The following is an 18,422-nucleotide window of genomic DNA, read 5'->3' as shown; positions in this document are numbered from 1 at the left end:
GCATAGCCCTCTCCATAGCCCGCTGAGTAATTTATAACTTTTGCATGCGGGCAATCGATCTATTTTAGCACACCTATTGTAATTGTAAATAAATAAAGTGGGCGTCAAATTCAGTTGTCACAGGTTTTATTTATTGTTTAGGTAAAGTTACATTTTTATATAATTGTTGCTTATTAAATTTAAGAGGTTTCATACCGAAATTTATTAAAGTGTCACAACGTAGGATTTATCAATTATAATTGAACAATTTTCTATACTATTTATAGAGGACTCTGATAGCGAACGAAAATGTTAATCATAGATTTGATACATAAACCTAAAAATCTACAAAGTTTTGCACCTTCTACTCCACATTTTTCTTCAAAAGTTGCCAATACGGTGTTAATATGTTAATACCTAGGTATCAAAATCCAAATTTACAGTGCCAACTTGATAAATTTAATTCACTAACAGAACATTTTTTGAGTGTTATTTTTATTAAGTGTTTATTGAAAATTTGACAAGTCTCTACATAATTCCAGCATTGTCATACTTCGCTAATCTTCGGTATTTATGAATACTCTTAAAATATTTTATGACAGAAAGAAAATAAGGAATTAAAATATTTTTTTATGTACCTACCAAGGTATGAAGCTTAAATTTATAACTCGCCAGCATACATATTACCTACACGTAGCGCGGGCGGACGGGGGTGAGGAGAGCGGTCGGTGGCGCAGCCCGCGCGGGTCAGTTGCGGTCGCATTGAGGAAGGTTGAATCGGGCGCACGAGCCGCTTGGCCTCACTACTGCGGTTTCGAACGTTCGGTGACCGTGCAGCACGTGTCGACATTTCGCTCCCCTCCCCCCTCCCTCATGGCGTACCCCACTCCTAGTCTACCTCAATACCCTCCCTCGCTTTAATACATAATGTAGGTACAATTCAGGATTTTAACGAAATTTAGTTTTATTTAGAAAAAAATATAATTTTGTTTATTAAATAATACATGTAGCAACCTGCACTTAAGTGATTATAAATGTATTTTACTGCAGTATAAGTACTTGTCCGGGTATTATTTATGAAATATTAAAAAAATCTTAACCTGCCTCAATTCTATTTGGAACAGGCACATTACCTTAGTAGAGTACTTCAATTTTATTATGCTATTCGATAACAAGGGCTACATTGCATATTATTTTAGATAGTATTGCAAGTATACAGACTTTCAACTTACGTACGTATATGCTGGTTGGAATTTTCTGATAACAAAATGATATTCTTACTAGTAGATAAGTAGTGTAAATATAATTCAACAATAAATATTAATTCAGAATCATGCTATATTCTACATATATATGTGTAAAAAAATAGCTAAAAATATTGACAGACATTTATTTAAATAAACTGGTCAGGGTTATATCAGTACATACTTGATATAAGGTTCTGTAGTCATTAATAAAAACAATGAAATATTTATACAAAATTTATTTATCAAAGGCACACTGGACATAGCTGGAATCCGGTGACTCAAGCGCCTAAAATTTTTGTATAGTTTTCAGCAGTTTTTGGGGTAATATAAAATCCAAAATCGCAATAATATAAACTATGGCATTTGTAATATATATTATATTTATATGCTGATATTACTCCGAAAAACTTATATAGCACTACGTTTTACACAATCTATACACGTATTAATTTTATCACAGACTAGTGATTCATCCCGGCTTCGCACAGGTAGATAGATAAAAAGATAATACAGTCTATGTTACTTGCTGATAATATAACTACTACAGGTGAAAGAATTTTTAAAATCGGTTGGGTAATTTGAGTTTATACATTACAAACAAACAATCAAATTTTTCCTTTTTATACATACATACATACATATCTGTCACGCCTGTCTCCCATTAGGGTAGGCAGAAACAATGGAACGCCAAATGCTTCGATTCAAACAAACCTCTTTCGCTTCTTCCACATCAATCAATCAATTCATCAATATTACTAATATTATATAAATTTAATAAGTGCAAATATTCAAACTTTCATTATTTTATTTAAATCTAATTAAACTCAAATTCAGTATATTTTTAACCAATTTAAGTAATATTGGTTCTCATACAAAATTTCACCTCTATATTTATACCCTTAGTAGCCGAAAATCGAAAAATCCTTTCTTCTTAGACGTGTAGGTCATAATAGGAATCTACTGTCTAAATTTGGTATTTCAAGCTTTAAAAGTTTCGGCTATGCGTTGATTGAATCAGTCAGGACATTTTTCTTTATTTCATACTTTTTTTAAAACATTTGGAGGTTCAATTGTTTTGAGTGTTAAATGCTGAAATAAAATTTCATCATTTTTATTTAAGTGTATTTATAGTAAATTTTAAGTATCTATCGGTTAAGTAAATGTATACAAAATTATACCTTTATACCTTTAGGGACTGAATTTCGAAAAATTCTTTTATATTATTTGTATAGGTCATAAAAGGAATCGACTGCGAATCTTTGGTAATTCTAACTTTAGTAGTTTTGGCTATGATGAGACAGTCAATCATGATTCTTTATAATATAGTATAAATACAGATAGATTTGTCGTGTAGTTTTGGCACAGAGTGAACCACCCCTTTCTTTTCCATTGATGTCGTAAAAGGCGGCTAAAGAAACTTAAAGGTTGAGGGATAGGCAGCTCTTAAAACATTACCAAAGTTTAACTGCGGTTGCTAACCCGCCTGCCAAGCGTAGAAACTACTGGCAAAACCTCCTTTTTGGGGAAGCCTTATGTTTAGTAGTGGATAGTTAATGGCTGATATGATGATGATAGATAGATTAAGAAAAAATTGGGATCAATTCTAATATGGTATTTCTCTAAATCTACCTGATCTATCTATCTGAATAGAAAATTTCAATTAATAATCATATAAACTAAACTTTTAATACATCTAAGTAAAAATTATTATAAATCTAATTTAAAATTATTATGATCTATAAAACAGTAAAAATTTTAAATTAAAATATTAAGTTAAGAGATTTGTTTAGAGAAACGTCGCCTCAGAATCGATCCCAATGTTGCGTAAACTAAAACAATGTTATGAAAACAAAATAACTCGATCTAAGACTAAAATACGAAGTAATGAAGACATGATCTGTTTTATCGATTTATGATCACAAAAATCAATATAGGACGCAGAGATAAATAGCTTCTACCGTTTATGGAAATAAGAAGCCCAGGAAAACGAGGCCAGTTTATACTAGTTTGAGCAAGATGTAGAGGGTCAACTTTAAGATTTAACATTTGCAAATATACAGCCTAAATACACAGCTCTTCACGTAAGCTCAGTCGATTTCAATTGATTCGAATTTGTCCCATATATATGTATATATATATATATATATATATATATATATATATATATATATATATATATATATATATATATATATATATATATATATATATATATATATATATATATATATATATATATATATATACCATAGGGAAAATTGTTTCGAGACTACGTACAAAAGAAAGGTTGGGTTGAAAATTTAGAATAAGCGTTGTCGATAACTCGTCAGATGTGTTTTGTTAGTTTTTCAACGCAAACGTTTGAACTGAGGGGTCAGTTCTTATCTGCATACAAGCATGCAACGTTTCTACAAATATATAATCTGTACATCAAAATTTAAAATACAATTACATAACTAAGTTCTTTTGAATATCAGACCCATTTTCTTAGATTGATTTTCCGTTGAAAATTTACTGACTATGGCATCTTTTATCAACCATGTTCGATTTTATGTGAGATATACCTATCGAGTCATAGTGTGAATATAATGTATTTTCATCTAATATTTAACTGTTTAAATATTAGTAATTATATAAGTAGGAATTAGTATTATAAATTTGAATTCTATAATGTTACAATAGGTGTCAATTGACAGAATATTACTATAGTCACAGTGGGCAATTTATTATATAGTTGAATAACAGTTTTTGTTCACACTAAACAAATCTTTACGATTTCTTATTATGAATAAAATACCAGATATTATTTGTAAAGATTTGGTGTATTAGAATTATTTATATTTAGATTTATTTTCATATCTACTCCTTACATAATAACGCTTTGTTTGCTGAAATAAATTTGTACTTCAGTCTCGAACAATTAAAAAAAATCAGTATGGCATTGGCATTTAATTTAAATCTTAAAAATATAATAAAATTTTAACTAAACGATTTCTGTACATGACAGACATTTAAGAGATAATATAATTTAAATACGAACAAAAGAAGTCAAAATATTCATTTTTTTCAATTTTAGTCTGTATAGATAGAACATATAGATGTTTATTTCGGCGTCGTCGGTTATCACAGTTGTATTTCTGAAGGTTTCACTTAAAATTTGGTGTATGATTTAGGATTGGTCACCTATTTGCAAAATACACGCGTACTAAGTTACGGACAGATGCTAGTCATCAATAGATTTCAAAATTTTGTATACACAGGTGCAAGTAGTGCATAATTAATTATTAGTAGAATATGTATTATAGTTTAGATGTTTCAAATACGATTAAATCTTACATTTAAGAATAATTTATTGAAATGTAAACAAGTACTATTATAATATAAATAAATAAAAATATAATATATAAAATATATAAAAATAAAATAAATAAATATATTGCTCTGCAAAAAAAAAAGACGTGAACACACACATTGATTTTAAAAGGCGCATAATGTTGATTTTGTTACATTACGCATTATATTAAAAAAAAGAAAAATAAGTTTCAAAATTCTTCGTCACAAAATCAATATGAGATTATCATGGGAGTAAACATAATTAATTAAAAAAAATAGTCATCAAAATCGGTTCAGTTTTTGTCAACATAATCACGTAACTTAGTTACAAATTAAAATAGGTATAATAAGAGAAAACTCCCTCTTTGCCTTAGAAGTAAAAGTGGACAATTGAAAAGTCATAGAACAATGGTAGTATTCTGTAAAGTTAAACTCATATTTTACTAGCAGATCCTCGAGTGATTTATTTTGTATTCTGTGAACAAGTAAGATGGATGACAGCATCATTTCGCGTGTGAACTGGTGGCGGCGTAATGAACCGGAGTAAGTGTATTGCCATCTTTAGGAACGAGCGTATTTTAGTTTTCAAAACTTAATTTCACATGTCTTTCCTAAAGCTTATAGAGATTAAAATTAAATAAGTTCAAAATGAAATTCGTTGTGTAATGTAGTGCGAAATTTTATAGAATAACACTGTAGAATATTACATGCAAGGTAGAACTAAATTTATTTCGTTCATATTCAAATTCAAATCATTTATTGTACGAATATGGGTACATACATTAGATGAAAATATTATTTACATGTTCATTCCTCCACATTCTACCATATAGGCATGTACAATATAAAATTAAAATTATAATAACTTATAACAATAAAAATAATGTCAATAATAATAATAAAATGTAAAAATGACAATAAAAGTAATTAAATTGTATGTCTAATATTTATCATTGTAAGTCATAGATCATGTACTTTAACTATACATCTACATACTATGATACTAAATTTATAACTAGTAGATGTTGGGTACCTACTTTATATATATATATATATATATATATATATATATATATATATATATATATATATATATATATATATATATATATATATACTACCTTTCGGCATACTTTAATAAATCCGTATACCTATACGTACATATAATATATATATATATATATATATATATATATATATATATATATATATATATATATATATATATATATATATATACTACCTTGAAAACATTTATTTAATGTTTAAAATATGTAATAATATTGAAGGCTATATGCAATTGAGACGACGCTGTTGTCCGCGAATTTAACTATTACATTTACATTGGCGAATTAAACAAAGCGATTCCTGTTACGGTTCGTTCCTTAGGTACGGCGTTAAAGCCCACTATTATATTGTTATTACTACTATGTTATTTATATGAAATACTGCGTTTTTCTCATGTTATACTTATGGTTATGAAGTGTAATTTTCTCCCTGCATTTGTTTTTCTTGAGATTTAGATATGTAAGTAAAATTTTAACCATATAATTTTCAATTTCATGATCAATTCCTGTTAATTAGTTTATTTAGTAAAAAAGGATTTTGATTTTGAAGGGCGATGATGATGATAATCCCGCCTGCGGTATCGGTACACGTTGGCACGGCAACAGTGAATCCTGAAAGGTGAGGTGAAAACAGGTCACTTGGCCCATCGTGATGAATCCGATAAGAATAAACTACGATGGTTTTCAGGAGGAACTACGTGAAATCTATCTGGTATAGGGTATATTGCTAACAATAGGGCTTTTACACCTCCATTATCAACAATCCCTTCCCTTCCAGTAAAAAGGTTAGGTTTAATTTAGTTTTAGTAATTCAATTAAGTGAATTAAATATATTTAAGGATCTATCTGTATTTCCGTAGGCACATTTTGTTTTCTAAATAAAATGCAGCAATTATAGATATGTTCTTTAATAGGTTACGGTTACAAAATGGTTAGCTACCTTCTAAAGGCGTACCTATCGTAGTTCATGTTATGTTGTCCTAGACAGACAAAACAAAGTCAGATATCGTTAGGGGAAGACAAAGATGGGGGGAGGGTTCAAAGTTACGCACGCGCACGCACTCATATTGCCAGTTCACACGCGCGCTCGAAACCGCGGTGGGCCTCCACGTGTAGCGTTACCCTGCTCTCCGCTTACCGCGTACCGCGCGCGTTCATGCTGCCTCGCGACGCGCATCTTGAAAGAACGTGTAGGTACAACTTACCAATATAATGTTGTCTACAGTCTATCGTGGTTATAATAATAATCATACATAAATAAAAACATATAACAGTTTAATTATGAATAATAATGAATATTCCTTAAATACTTAAAGAATGTAATTATGCACCTAATACCTACCACAAAGACTTGCTTACTTATATAGATATAAAATATTTTCTTGAATTAATAAAATAAAGTACGTAATTAAAAATCTTAATGTATGTAACAGAGTACCTATTAAATGTAGTTTTAATTTTAAGAAGAATCGAGATAAGAAGAATTGAGACTAGGTAGATAAGTAGGTATAGATTTAAGTATTTCTTAAATAGTTATTTATAAAAAAAACACACATAGAATAGGTAGGTAGATCTATAGAGTTGATATTCAATTTGGTATCTAGCAAATATTTCTTCTAATTAAATGCTTATGCCTACAATTATCTAAAAACAAAACTATAACAGCACTACGTAACTATCCTTATAGCAAAGCAATAAACTACAATGCGATTAGGTGCGACTGCAAAGCAAAGACGGAGAGGAGCGGTGGCGGTGGTGGTGGCGGTGGAGCGGAGTAATAGCAGGTTGAGCTGCTCGCTCGCGTCGCGACCTCGTCACCCGGTGGGACGGTCGCAAACGAATTTCCTTGCGCGCGGCTCGCATTCAGCCGCCGACCGTCGTTTGAGCGAGCGCTCGTTTTGTAATCTCGGACTTTGTGCGCAACCTACACCAACATCAACGCCATTATACCTAAATAATACGTATAGCCCTCGAGAAAGTGATCAATCATTATCGTCGTGGAATATGATAGGTAAGCAAACTAAATATTATTTTACATTACTTAACGAATATTATCTATATTTTATATTATAGATACGTATTTATTAATAAACTTATGTTAGTTTTATTTTACGTAAAATACTGATTCTAAGACTAAAACATCTAGATTTAAGCTTCTTTACATGGGACACTAACAAATTTATAGCCAGTTCCCACTTACCTACTAGCCTATCCTTTCTAGTATAAATAGGAAAATGAGTTTGTTTGTTACCTTATAGCGCCTTAACGGCTTAACCAATCATTGAAATTTGGTATTATATTTATTTGGTACTATATTGGATGGAAGAGGCTACTTTTTATATCGTTCAGTGAACATATCCCAGTCATGTGTACGAAGTCGCGAGTAAAAGCTAGTATAGAATAACAATTTTATATCTTATAACAACTTAAGTCAGTGCAATAATAGAAACAAATAATATAAAATAACACACAATATTTATGAAATGCTTAGGTAGTATTTAGCTTAATAAATAGATATGCAGATGTTCAATTCTAAAGTTGCCTAGATACATTTATCCCACGTCGTTCGTTACTAATTATTTTTTTTTAATTAAGTTTATTGTACTTATAAATTATTATCTATATACGGGAAGAGTAGAATGTACGCATAACAAAAATAGGATGAGGTAGGGTATGTGGGAAGAGAAGCGGGGTACCTACATTGGAGTGAACTCGGGGTCGGCGGCCCAAACACGTGGAGGCGCGCACCGCGGTTTCGTCGCGTCGAAATCGCGGTACTGGCCTCCACGTGCTCTCAGAGGACATTCACTCTCTAGTGATCCGCTCCCCTTTCCCGCTCGCACCCCTCTCTGGTCTTATATGCATCCTGATATTTCCTGATCGTTGCATACCATACACAACACACAGTGCACTGTGAACGGTCGTCGCGTTTACATGTTTTATAATTAACAATATTTGGGGACCTGCCTCATCTATTGAAATAATGAACTCTATTACTACGTTTGAACATGAATCATTACGTTCGACAGGTGAAGAAGAACGTGTTCATCAATGCGGGGAATGCGGCTTGACGCTCTCTACACGAAGTGCATTAACAGCTCACGCGCGATCGCACCGTGTCGCTGCAGATGCTCATAGGTGTGATGTCTGTCATAAAACATTTGCTGTGCCAGCGAGGCTCGTGCGGCATTATCGAACACACACGGGTGAAAGACCCTTCGAATGCGAATACTGCCACAAAATGTTTAGTGTCAAGGAAAACTTACAGGTGCATCGCCGTATCCATACTAAGGAAAGGCCATATCGGTGCAGTGTGTGTGATGCAGCTTTTGAACACTCTGGGAAACTCCATCGTCATGCCCGAATTCATACGGGGGAGCGGCCTCACGCGTGTCCCCATTGCCACAAAACATTTATACAGTCTGGGCAATTAGTTATTCATTTGAGAACACACACAGGTGAAAAACCCTATCGTTGTCCTGCACCTGGCTGTGGAAAAGGATTTACTTGTTCAAAGCAACTTAAAGTACACTCGCGAACTCATACTGGAGAGAGACCTTATACCTGTGACATTTGCCTTAGAGATTTTGGTTACAACCATGTATTGAAACTGCATCGTTTTCAACATTACGGTGAACGATGTTATCGTTGTACGGTTTGTGACGGGACATTTAATACGAAAAAACAGATGGAAGCCCATATATATAAGGAGCATGGTGCTGAAACTCCTCGTGCACCACCTATGCAGTCCTCCGTACCGCTAGTAATGAATGGAAATGTAATGTGTGATTTAGTGGAAGCTGCGTTACAGCAACTACCACCAACACCGCCAAGTTCACCGCCATCACCTCAATGTCCGGCGGTACCAGCTGCGAATACTGTCCCTTCAACTTCTCCTCCACCTGTTTCTGAGCCACCAATGCCAATATTAGCGCCACAACATACCGTATACAATATACGATCTTCGCTGCCGCCTCGCAAATGGAAACTTATACCTCCGCCAGAACCTGAAGTACGTCACACTTCGGTTATACAATTTGCACCTGCTGCGACGGATGCGTTGTAGCACTCTATTTATCATTAATAGAGTGTGGTAATAATTTAATAAGTTTATTTAAATGCTTTGTTCTATTTGAAAGGCTGTATGTGGGTTGATTCTCCACGATTTTGTAGCTTTAGCTTAAGGTAATTTTATGTTATAATAGTATAAATAGATATTAGCCAGATTAGCTTCTAAGAAATGAGTAAAAGACTAATTGTCTAAATGCATTTGTGCCGTCATTATTAAAATAAGTTTTTATATTTATCTACTGCATTATGAACCTATTAAAGGATTGTAAAATGATGTGCTTGATTTCATTTATAGAATCAATTCTATGACTGCCTACAACTTTATACTTATAGAAATTAGTACATACTTGTCTATTGTACAAAATCTTGATTTAGACTGTCAAATTACTTACTATCTGAGTATAAATTTATATTTCATTACAGTAATTAAAATGATTCCTGATAATAATAATATGTACTAGACGTATGTGTCTATTAATTCAGAGTTATCCAATAAAAAAATTTAGATACTACTTTTCAAAAAGTATTGAAAAGTAGTTTTGTTAAAATCCGTCCAGCTATATAGTTGCTACGAGGGTTGCTAATTCTAACAAGATACAACGCTCGTAGTACATCAAAAAGTTATTGAAAATATCTATGAAATGTTATCGTTTTTAACATCAAATGATATTGTCTGGGGATTTGTGTTTTAGTATCGAGTTTCTAGGCCGTCTTCGTTATAATACAAATGTCTTTGATATGACTTACCGGAATATAACTTAGGTAAGTATATTCTAAAAAATAAGTGATTTGATTTTTAAACCAAACGTGAATCTGATAATTTCGAGATTTAGACTGGAATCGATCTAGGGATACCACCACGATTAATCGCTGCCTAACTGGGCTGTTATTGTGCCACTATCAAATACCTACAGAGACTAATAACTAGATCAATTTACAAAGTTGTTGATAGACTAATATCAATATTAATGCGGTAAGAGGAAGGTTTTTATACTTTATTTTACACGCACTATATTGTAATAGGGATCAAACGAGTATGCGGCTCACCTGGTAAGTGACTACAGCTAAGTGACTAAGGAATATGCTCTTTTATTGAAGGTTATAATGTCGTATCGGTTCGGAAATAATGTTGCTGGAAATTGATTTCAAAGAGTGGTTGGGCGTGGAAGAACGTGTTTTGAAAAACGCACGGTGGAGGACTGCCACTCATTCAGATGTTTGAGATGGAACTTTAGTTTGTGGTGGGTTGTACAATGGAAAAAATCAGCAGCAGGCATCAATCCGATCTCAGAGCACTTTCCATGATAAATTCGGTAAAAAATGAACAGTTTCAGTTCAGTAGTTTCAGTGGGTCGAGTCGGATAGTAAGGCGCTGATAATCAATAATTCGATCCGCTTATTAATAATATAATTATTGCTCATACAAATAAGTATCGCAATATTTAAGTGTACTCGAATTAAATTATTTAACCGTTTTGTAAACTTAAAATTTATAGTAACGATTTATAAGATTTAAATATGGGACAAATTTATTTTTGATAAATTTTATTATAATCCTAAAGAGAGGAAGAGAGGTAAATTCGTCACGACGGGACAAATTTATTTTATCATAAATTTTCGACAGCGTATCCTGATATCGTAGGTCTTACTTTTCCACATTAATACTTACCACGAAAAAATTGTTCGATTTACAAAATACGTACTTGTACAAGCAGAATCAATACAAGAGAAAATTATAATAAATATGTAGGTAGGTATCAAGTAATAAAGGAAAGAAAACACGATTGTTCTAAAAGAAATATAGTGTTTTTTTTTTAAAGAAGTACTGTGGCTAACGTTACGGCATAGAAATTTACTCAATGTTTCCTTTCAATTTCAGTAGTGCAGATTATAGTATACCTAATCTAAGTTTATTGTTAGTAATGGGGAGATTAGTCCCCATCGCTATCAATATACATTATCAGGTCGAAATTCACGCAGTATAGGGAACCATTGTGACTAATTTATTGTTGAATTCGTCACGATAGGCTAACTGACCCGCCTTTTCATCCTCACCAATCATCCCTCACTGTTGCTCCGCCACTGTATGCCGGGGTTACCATTCTATTATCATACATCAAAAACAAAATCTAAGCTTAGTAGACACCTATTTAGGGAGTTACATGCCCCATAAGAATACTATTTTTTTACATATTATAAAAAAAATATAAATATTTTTAAGTTTTTAAATACTGAGGCGCATCTTAATTTGTCTTAAAAAATAATAGGTAACTATACCATTACATTTTCACTTGGCATGCGTATTATCACTTACCTATTTTGATTTGGATGTTCCATATGCATCTAAATAGAGAGACAAATAATCTTGAGCGTTTTGCAAGGGAAACGGATGTCATGTTGACATCTGTCGTATGATAGATGTCAACGTGACATTTATCTTCAGTTAAGAGTGACAGCATTGACATTAATCTACAACTCGATATCGATATACATTGGGTTTCGTCGACAGCGGAAATGTTACGATTATAAAATACTTATAAATAGAATTTTTTTTTTTTTTTTTTTTTTTTTTATAGAACTTAGAATGGCAAACAAGCTGACGGCCCACCTGATGGAAAGTGGTATCCGTCGCCTATAGACATGAGCAGTACCATGGACATAACAGAGTATACTGTTTCGCCCATGATACCCCCCATGCGTTGCCATTCCTGAGGACTCAGGTGTTATTCCTCTGTACCCAGTAAATTCACGCCATATCCCACCCTTCAAACCGAAACACAGCCATGCAAACACAACTGCTTCACGGTTGAAACACGAATGGGACAGAGGTACCCAAGCAATCGACTTTTGTACAAAGTCTCCCTCTGGTATGGAATGTTTCATTATATTTTCAGACTCTATATTTTTTTTTTAATATTATGATATTTAGATCGGTTCCGAGTTTAAATTCAGATAGGTTTTAATATCGAAGTAATAATTAACTATATATCTAATATACATAATAATACTAACCATATATATCATAGACGTAGCAATCACAAAAAGTGACTAAAAATAATTACACTAGTGCGCATAAAATGCAAATATGTTTATGTAACAGTTCTGAATTTATATAGAATTGAAGTTACAATAAGTAAGTAGTAAGCTTACTTTATTTTTTATAATAATATCAAACTATAACTATTACTAATACCAAAATCTTTACTGTTCCTTTTCAATGTTTTGTCTCGTCACCACTTTGTTAATAATGGGCAATAATGGGCCCTTTGTGAAAATAAAAAAAAACAGTATATCTTTATAAAAAAAGAATATTGCTAATGTAATTTTCTAAACTTTTAGAAAATCACTAAAATGCCTTAGTGTTGTTTTTACAATGGTTCTTACTATTTATCAATAATTAATTACGTGGAAGCATCAAAAAGTAGCGAGAATGACATATACTTGGTAAGAAAAAAAAAATGACTACAAGGTGTTTGAGTGTAGAAATTTACAAATTAAATTTATTTATGTGTATTTTTCCTTTTTTATATATGTTATGGTACTGATGATTTTCTGGATGAGGTAATGTAAAAATAAATAAATAAATCAATAAAATAAAGGTTTATTTATGTTTTCTATAATTTTATTAGTTAAAAATGTCCAAATATAAATTTATTATTTTTAATTCCAAGTCTAGAATTCAGAAATATCGATATAGTAGGCCAACACTATTATTGATAGTTAGAACGATAATTACATATAACACAGCTCTAATGTTTTCTCTTTTTTTTAAATACGTTTGTTCCGTTGTGGAACAGGCTAAGGTCGGAGACCATGCTGCCTAGTCTTCAATATGATAAATTGTCTGGAATTTTATTATTCTAATGTTTTTTTAAATTTTTGTCGCTTCAATTATTCACTTATGTTCTTTTTGAAATGTCAAATCACTAATATACAGAATCAAAAATTTTGTCCAAAAACTCTATAAGAAATTTTTATCTATATTTTGACATAATCTTTCTAATCTGTGGGCATAGTCTCTCTAATCTGTAGACATAGTGTCGCTAATTTGTGTTTATAATTTTTGATAAAGTAAATATTTAGTTTTATTTTTAACTTCTCATATTTTACATTTTTATTGTATCTAATAAAATAAGTAGCGGTAAAACCAACAGAAACGAGTTCAGTAGGTAGTTGATATAATTAAATATAACAAATTTTACATTCAAATGTATGTCATTAAAGACAGCTGAACTATTTTTACTTACAATAATTTTGTTATCCCTTTATTGGGCAAAGGTGTTTACTTTTGTATTACATAGATGTAAGTACACTTTACAGACTGAAATAATTGTTTATGTGAAAATATGATTTTCTTTTTCAGCAGATTCGTCAAAAAGACCATCATCATCATCTTCATTATTGTAATAGCCGTTAACTGTCTACTGCTGAACATAGGCCTCCCCCATAAGGGGGGTTTTGACAGTAGTTGCTTCACTTGGCAGACCGTTATTTATAACAAATAAATATGGGAGGTGGAGATTTGGTTAGTATTTTGTATTTATGAAATACAATTGATTGTTTCTGTTCTTTAATACTTTTAAATACATTTGTATAAATGTAATATAACTGATTTAATGTATAACTGTATATGATACATAATTACTTACTGAGACTTTACATTTATTGCTTCTATTTTGTAGAATACGAAGAAATCATGGCATCCAAATACAATGAAGAATCAGGAACGCGTTTGGAAGGCAGAGCAACTGGCAGCAGAAGAAAAACGACATATACAGGATTTGCAACGTGAACGTGCTGAAGAGAGAGACCGTGAAGAACTTAATAGTCTGGCCAGACTTAGCTCTGGTGCAACAGCCTCTGATAATCGGCTACATTGGATGTATGATGTGTGTTATTCTTATTTTTTCATAATTTTATGAATTATTTTACTTTAGAGTAGTGATTCACAAGTTGGTCCTATGTTATTATTTTCAACCAACTTTAAAAAAAGAAGTTTCTCAATTTGGTGGTATGTTTTATATATTACTTCACAACTCCATTATTTATAAATGAATTTTAAAAGTTATTTTACCTATAGAAAGCTACTAGGTATATCGGGTAGTGAGTAACATGGGTTGTATTTTATTTAAAAAAGCTGTGTAAAACTACAGCTGAGTATTAGTACAAAATAAAACATAATTTACTAACTTCATTTTTGTCTGCTTTTTAAAATTCTATAAAGTGTAAATATGTACTTTTATTATGCCAGAGTGAGATATATTTTGTTTAATTTATAAAGTTTAAATGATTTGAAATGCCTATTTTGGATATTAGCAGGAGGAAATAAATATTATTTTTAACTTTCCTGGAACATATAGCAGTGAAATAATTTTTTAATCCTGTAATTGTTAACTCTTAACTTAACTTTAACTTAAACTTTTAACTTGTTAACTTTAACATCATAATTAAAGTATGAATTTACAACTCAAAAAATATTCTTAGAAATTCTGTTTTTCTCAATAGATTTTTAATAGTCAATAATAATAAGTAGAATTTTAGTTATTAGAATCTCAAACTAATTAAGTTAAAATGTTATTAACTCAAAATTGTTAATATTTTTAGAGTTATCAATATTCTACTATATAATCAATATGTTTATTCATATAATAAAATCTGACTAATATGATGAATGTAGTGTAAGCTTTGTTACATGATGTTTAAATAGCTGATTGGATTACAATAAAATGTGTGGATAGAGGATCGTCAATTTAAATTTTCTGAAATTCAGAATTGTAATCCAATATATGCTGTATCTGTTACAGAAACCTGATAAAAAAGCACAACAAGAGGATTACCTTCTTGGGAAATCTATAGAAAAAAATTATGATCAACCTGATAAGTCAGATCAGGATGTTATTCCAGCCGTGGCACGCAGAGTTGTTGGATCCAGCATGTTATCTGCTGCTGGAGATACTCAAGTAGATTTAGCACGTAAAATTCGAGAAGATCCCCTACTACTTGTGAAAGAACGAGAACGAGCTGCCCGTGCCGCCCTTTTAAATAATCCATTGCAACGGCGTCGTCTCACAGAGTTGTTGAGAAAAGAACAGGTATAAAACTACTTATTATTAACTACTACTAACTATCTCTACTAACTTATTGAAAATATTATTTGTTTATATGTTTTGGAACAATAAGTTGAATGTGATGGAAAGTGGTAACTGTTGTTTATATCTAGTGTAATGTTATTTATGTCTCTATATATGAATTTATCACAGATATTACAATCTCAGTATATATCTATACACTGACATATGCCATGATAGATAGTAAAGAAGTGATAGTGAAATGAGGATATCTGCAGAAGAACTAAAGTGGCCAAATAGCCCAAAGGATAAAAAAGTTGTAGTGCAAACAGGCTCTGTCTTTAGCTTGAAGAGCTGGAAACTGATGGGGAAGAAAGGTTCTTGCGTGTTGATTCCATATAAGTAGATAGATTGTAAGATATATCACCACTAGATGAAGCACACAATGTGAATTATGTTGCAAGGAATCAGTGACAGAAGTTTGCATAGGATCAATACAGTTTAATGGCGAAGGCTTATATACATTAGTGGACAAGAACAGCTAAAACTACACATCCATGAAAGCACAGTTGCTTGTTGGTCCAAATATGAGTAAAGCAGGTGTATAAATTATGAAGATTTAATTAAAATTGGTTATTGTTAGAAAATATTTTAATTTTCTTTAATATTAATGGATTGGATTTAACTTTAGTAACGGATTACTGAATGGTTCAATTATATTGGCATGTATATGAATAAGATTGGGATTATGTGTATTTTAATATTTTTTTTTTTAATTTCATTCATTCCGTTTTAGATATTGAGTAAGTGTTTGATAGGAGTTTTTGATGGGTGAAAATGGTATGGTAACCCCGCCTGCGCTAACGGGATATGCTGGCGGAGCACCAGTAAAGAGTGATAGATGAGAATGAAAACAGGCCAGTTAGCCCATCATGATGAAGTCATCAGGAATTAACCATGATAGTTTCCAGGGAGAACCGCGAAGAGGTTGACCTGATTGGGTATATTGCTAACAATGGGATTCTCAGTCTCCATTACTAACAATTCCTTTCCCCCCTGTTTGACAGGAGTGACTAATACTGCTATAATGTGTATAAATATTTGTTAAATTTGTGTAGTAATTCTATTTACAGTTGTTTTAATTAATGATAATGATTGTACACTAATATCTAAAATGCAATTTTGTTCAAATATTAATCAATATATTATTCACCATTTTACAGGATCAAAGGAAAGAAAGCAAAGAGAAGAAAAAACCTAAAAAGAAAGAAAAAGACTTGGACAATATCCTCGCAGCCAAACTCAGTGCTTTGGTTGGAGACAGAAATGTCAATATATCTACACTCCTTGCTTCGGACAGTTCTACCTCCGAGTCATCTTCAGATGAAGATAAGTCAAGATCGAAAAAAAAGAAGAAAAAACATATAAAGAAAATAAAGAAATCTAAAATTAAGAAAAAAAAGCATAAATATAAGGATGATTCAGAATCTGAAGCTGATAAGAAGAGTAAATCAAAAACTAAAGAAAAAATTAAGAAAAGTAATAATAAACCAGAGACATATGTTGGAAACGAGTCCAGGAAAAGGAGGAGTGACTCACTTGATAATGAGATTAAAATTAAGAAACAAAAGACAAGAGATAACATAAGTTCAGAGAAAACAGAACAACATAGTAGGAATAAATCTAATGTTCGTCATGATTCCGGTGAAGAGCGTTATAGAAGGGACGCTAAGGTGGTTTCACCCGACAGGAGGGGAAGAGGCTTGGATGATAAAAAACGAAAACAAATAATGAGCGAGGAAGAGAAAGCGGCTAGACTGGCAACCATGGCGGCAGCGGGGGCCGAGCGCGAGGTGCAGCGCGGGCGCCGCGTGGCCGCGCAGCGCGCCGCCGCCGCCGCCGCCGCCGCCGAGCAGCCGCCGCGCCGCCCGCACGCCGCTCCTGAGGCGCGTAGTTTGCCCGACTCGCTCGAAACCAGAATCCACTCCAACAGGCATTACATTCAACGCGATCGTCGGCATATGGACGAACATTTCGCTCGAAGGTAAATTGTACCGCTACACCTGTATTGTGGTTATGATTTTACCCATTTGCACCATATTTTTATATAACACTAGCCAATCCGATTTTGTCCTGTTAAAATTTCAGTAAAATTTGTACAATGCTATTAGTATAAGAAAATTATGTGAAATAAAAAGAAGTTTGATACAAACTTGACATAGTTGTTTATTGAGTTAAAATGACATTGTAAATAAGGGCTTTTTAAAATAAAAAATGAACTTTGACAGATTGTTGCTGGCCTAGGCCGTGCTAAAATAGTAGGCGGAGCGCAGGGCGAGGGGCGCGGAAGGAACTATATAAGCGCGTGTACATCAAATTACTAAATAGATTTTACCCATTTGCACCATATTTTTATATAACACTAGCCAATCCGATTTTGTCCTGTTAAAATTTCAGTAAAATTTGTACAATGCTATTAGTATAAGAAAATTATGTGAAATAAATAGTTTTATAACAAGGTTGATTATGTACCGTAATTTCTAAAGGTGCGTTTAGAAGTTAAGACTGAAATAAAAATGCTAAAAGGAAGTAAAATACGGCTATGTTTAATATTGTTGTTATCTTGTAGTGGTCCAAGTAACAATTTGAAATAATAA

The 18,422-nt window shown here is 32.2% G+C and overlaps 2 protein-coding genes across 10 annotated transcripts; both read left to right on the top strand.

The window, feature by feature from the left end:
• The first annotated feature begins 7,315 nt into the window (after window positions 1-7,315).
• Window positions 7,316-9,971, top strand: LOC113516703 (Krueppel homolog 1-like). The gene is made up of 2 exons (XM_026901166.3): window positions 7,316-7,637; window positions 8,656-9,971. Exons 1-2 carry the CDS (start codon window positions 7,331-7,333, stop codon window positions 9,690-9,692), a joined length of 1,344 nt encoding a protein of 447 aa, XP_026756967.3. The 5' UTR covers window positions 7,316-7,330; the 3' UTR covers window positions 9,693-9,971.
• Window positions 9,972-13,628: 3,657 nt separating this feature from the next.
• LOC113516940 (pre-mRNA-splicing factor CWC25 homolog) lies at window positions 13,629-17,982 on the top strand. Of its 9 annotated transcripts, none has more exons than XM_052902654.1 (5): window positions 13,629-13,768; window positions 14,061-14,222; window positions 14,380-14,586; window positions 15,502-15,789; window positions 16,989-17,982. In XM_052902654.1, the coding sequence occupies exons 2-5, from the start codon at window positions 14,205-14,207 to the stop codon at window positions 17,811-17,813; spliced, it is 1,338 nt and encodes a 445-aa protein (XP_052758614.1). In that variant the 5' UTR covers window positions 13,629-13,768; window positions 14,061-14,204; the 3' UTR covers window positions 17,814-17,982. The 9 variants fall into 9 exon arrangements, with proteins under 9 accessions (XP_052758614.1, XP_026757248.2, XP_031763619.2 ...); XM_026901447.3 differs by having other exon boundaries at window positions 13,706-13,866; XM_031907759.2 differs by having other exon boundaries at window positions 13,707-13,862; window positions 14,064-14,222.
• Window positions 17,983-18,422: the final 440 nt, after the last annotated feature.

The sequence above is a fragment of the Galleria mellonella genome, unplaced genomic scaffold (genome assembly GCF_026898425.1).
Source record: "Galleria mellonella isolate WM207_F2 unplaced genomic scaffold, CSIRO_AGI_GalMel_v1 utg93, whole genome shotgun sequence".
NCBI classification, from domain to species: Eukaryota; Metazoa; Arthropoda; class Insecta; order Lepidoptera; family Pyralidae; genus Galleria; species Galleria mellonella.
The sequence above is the reverse complement of the archived record's forward strand: the minus strand, read 5'-3'. Positions and strand labels throughout refer to the sequence as shown.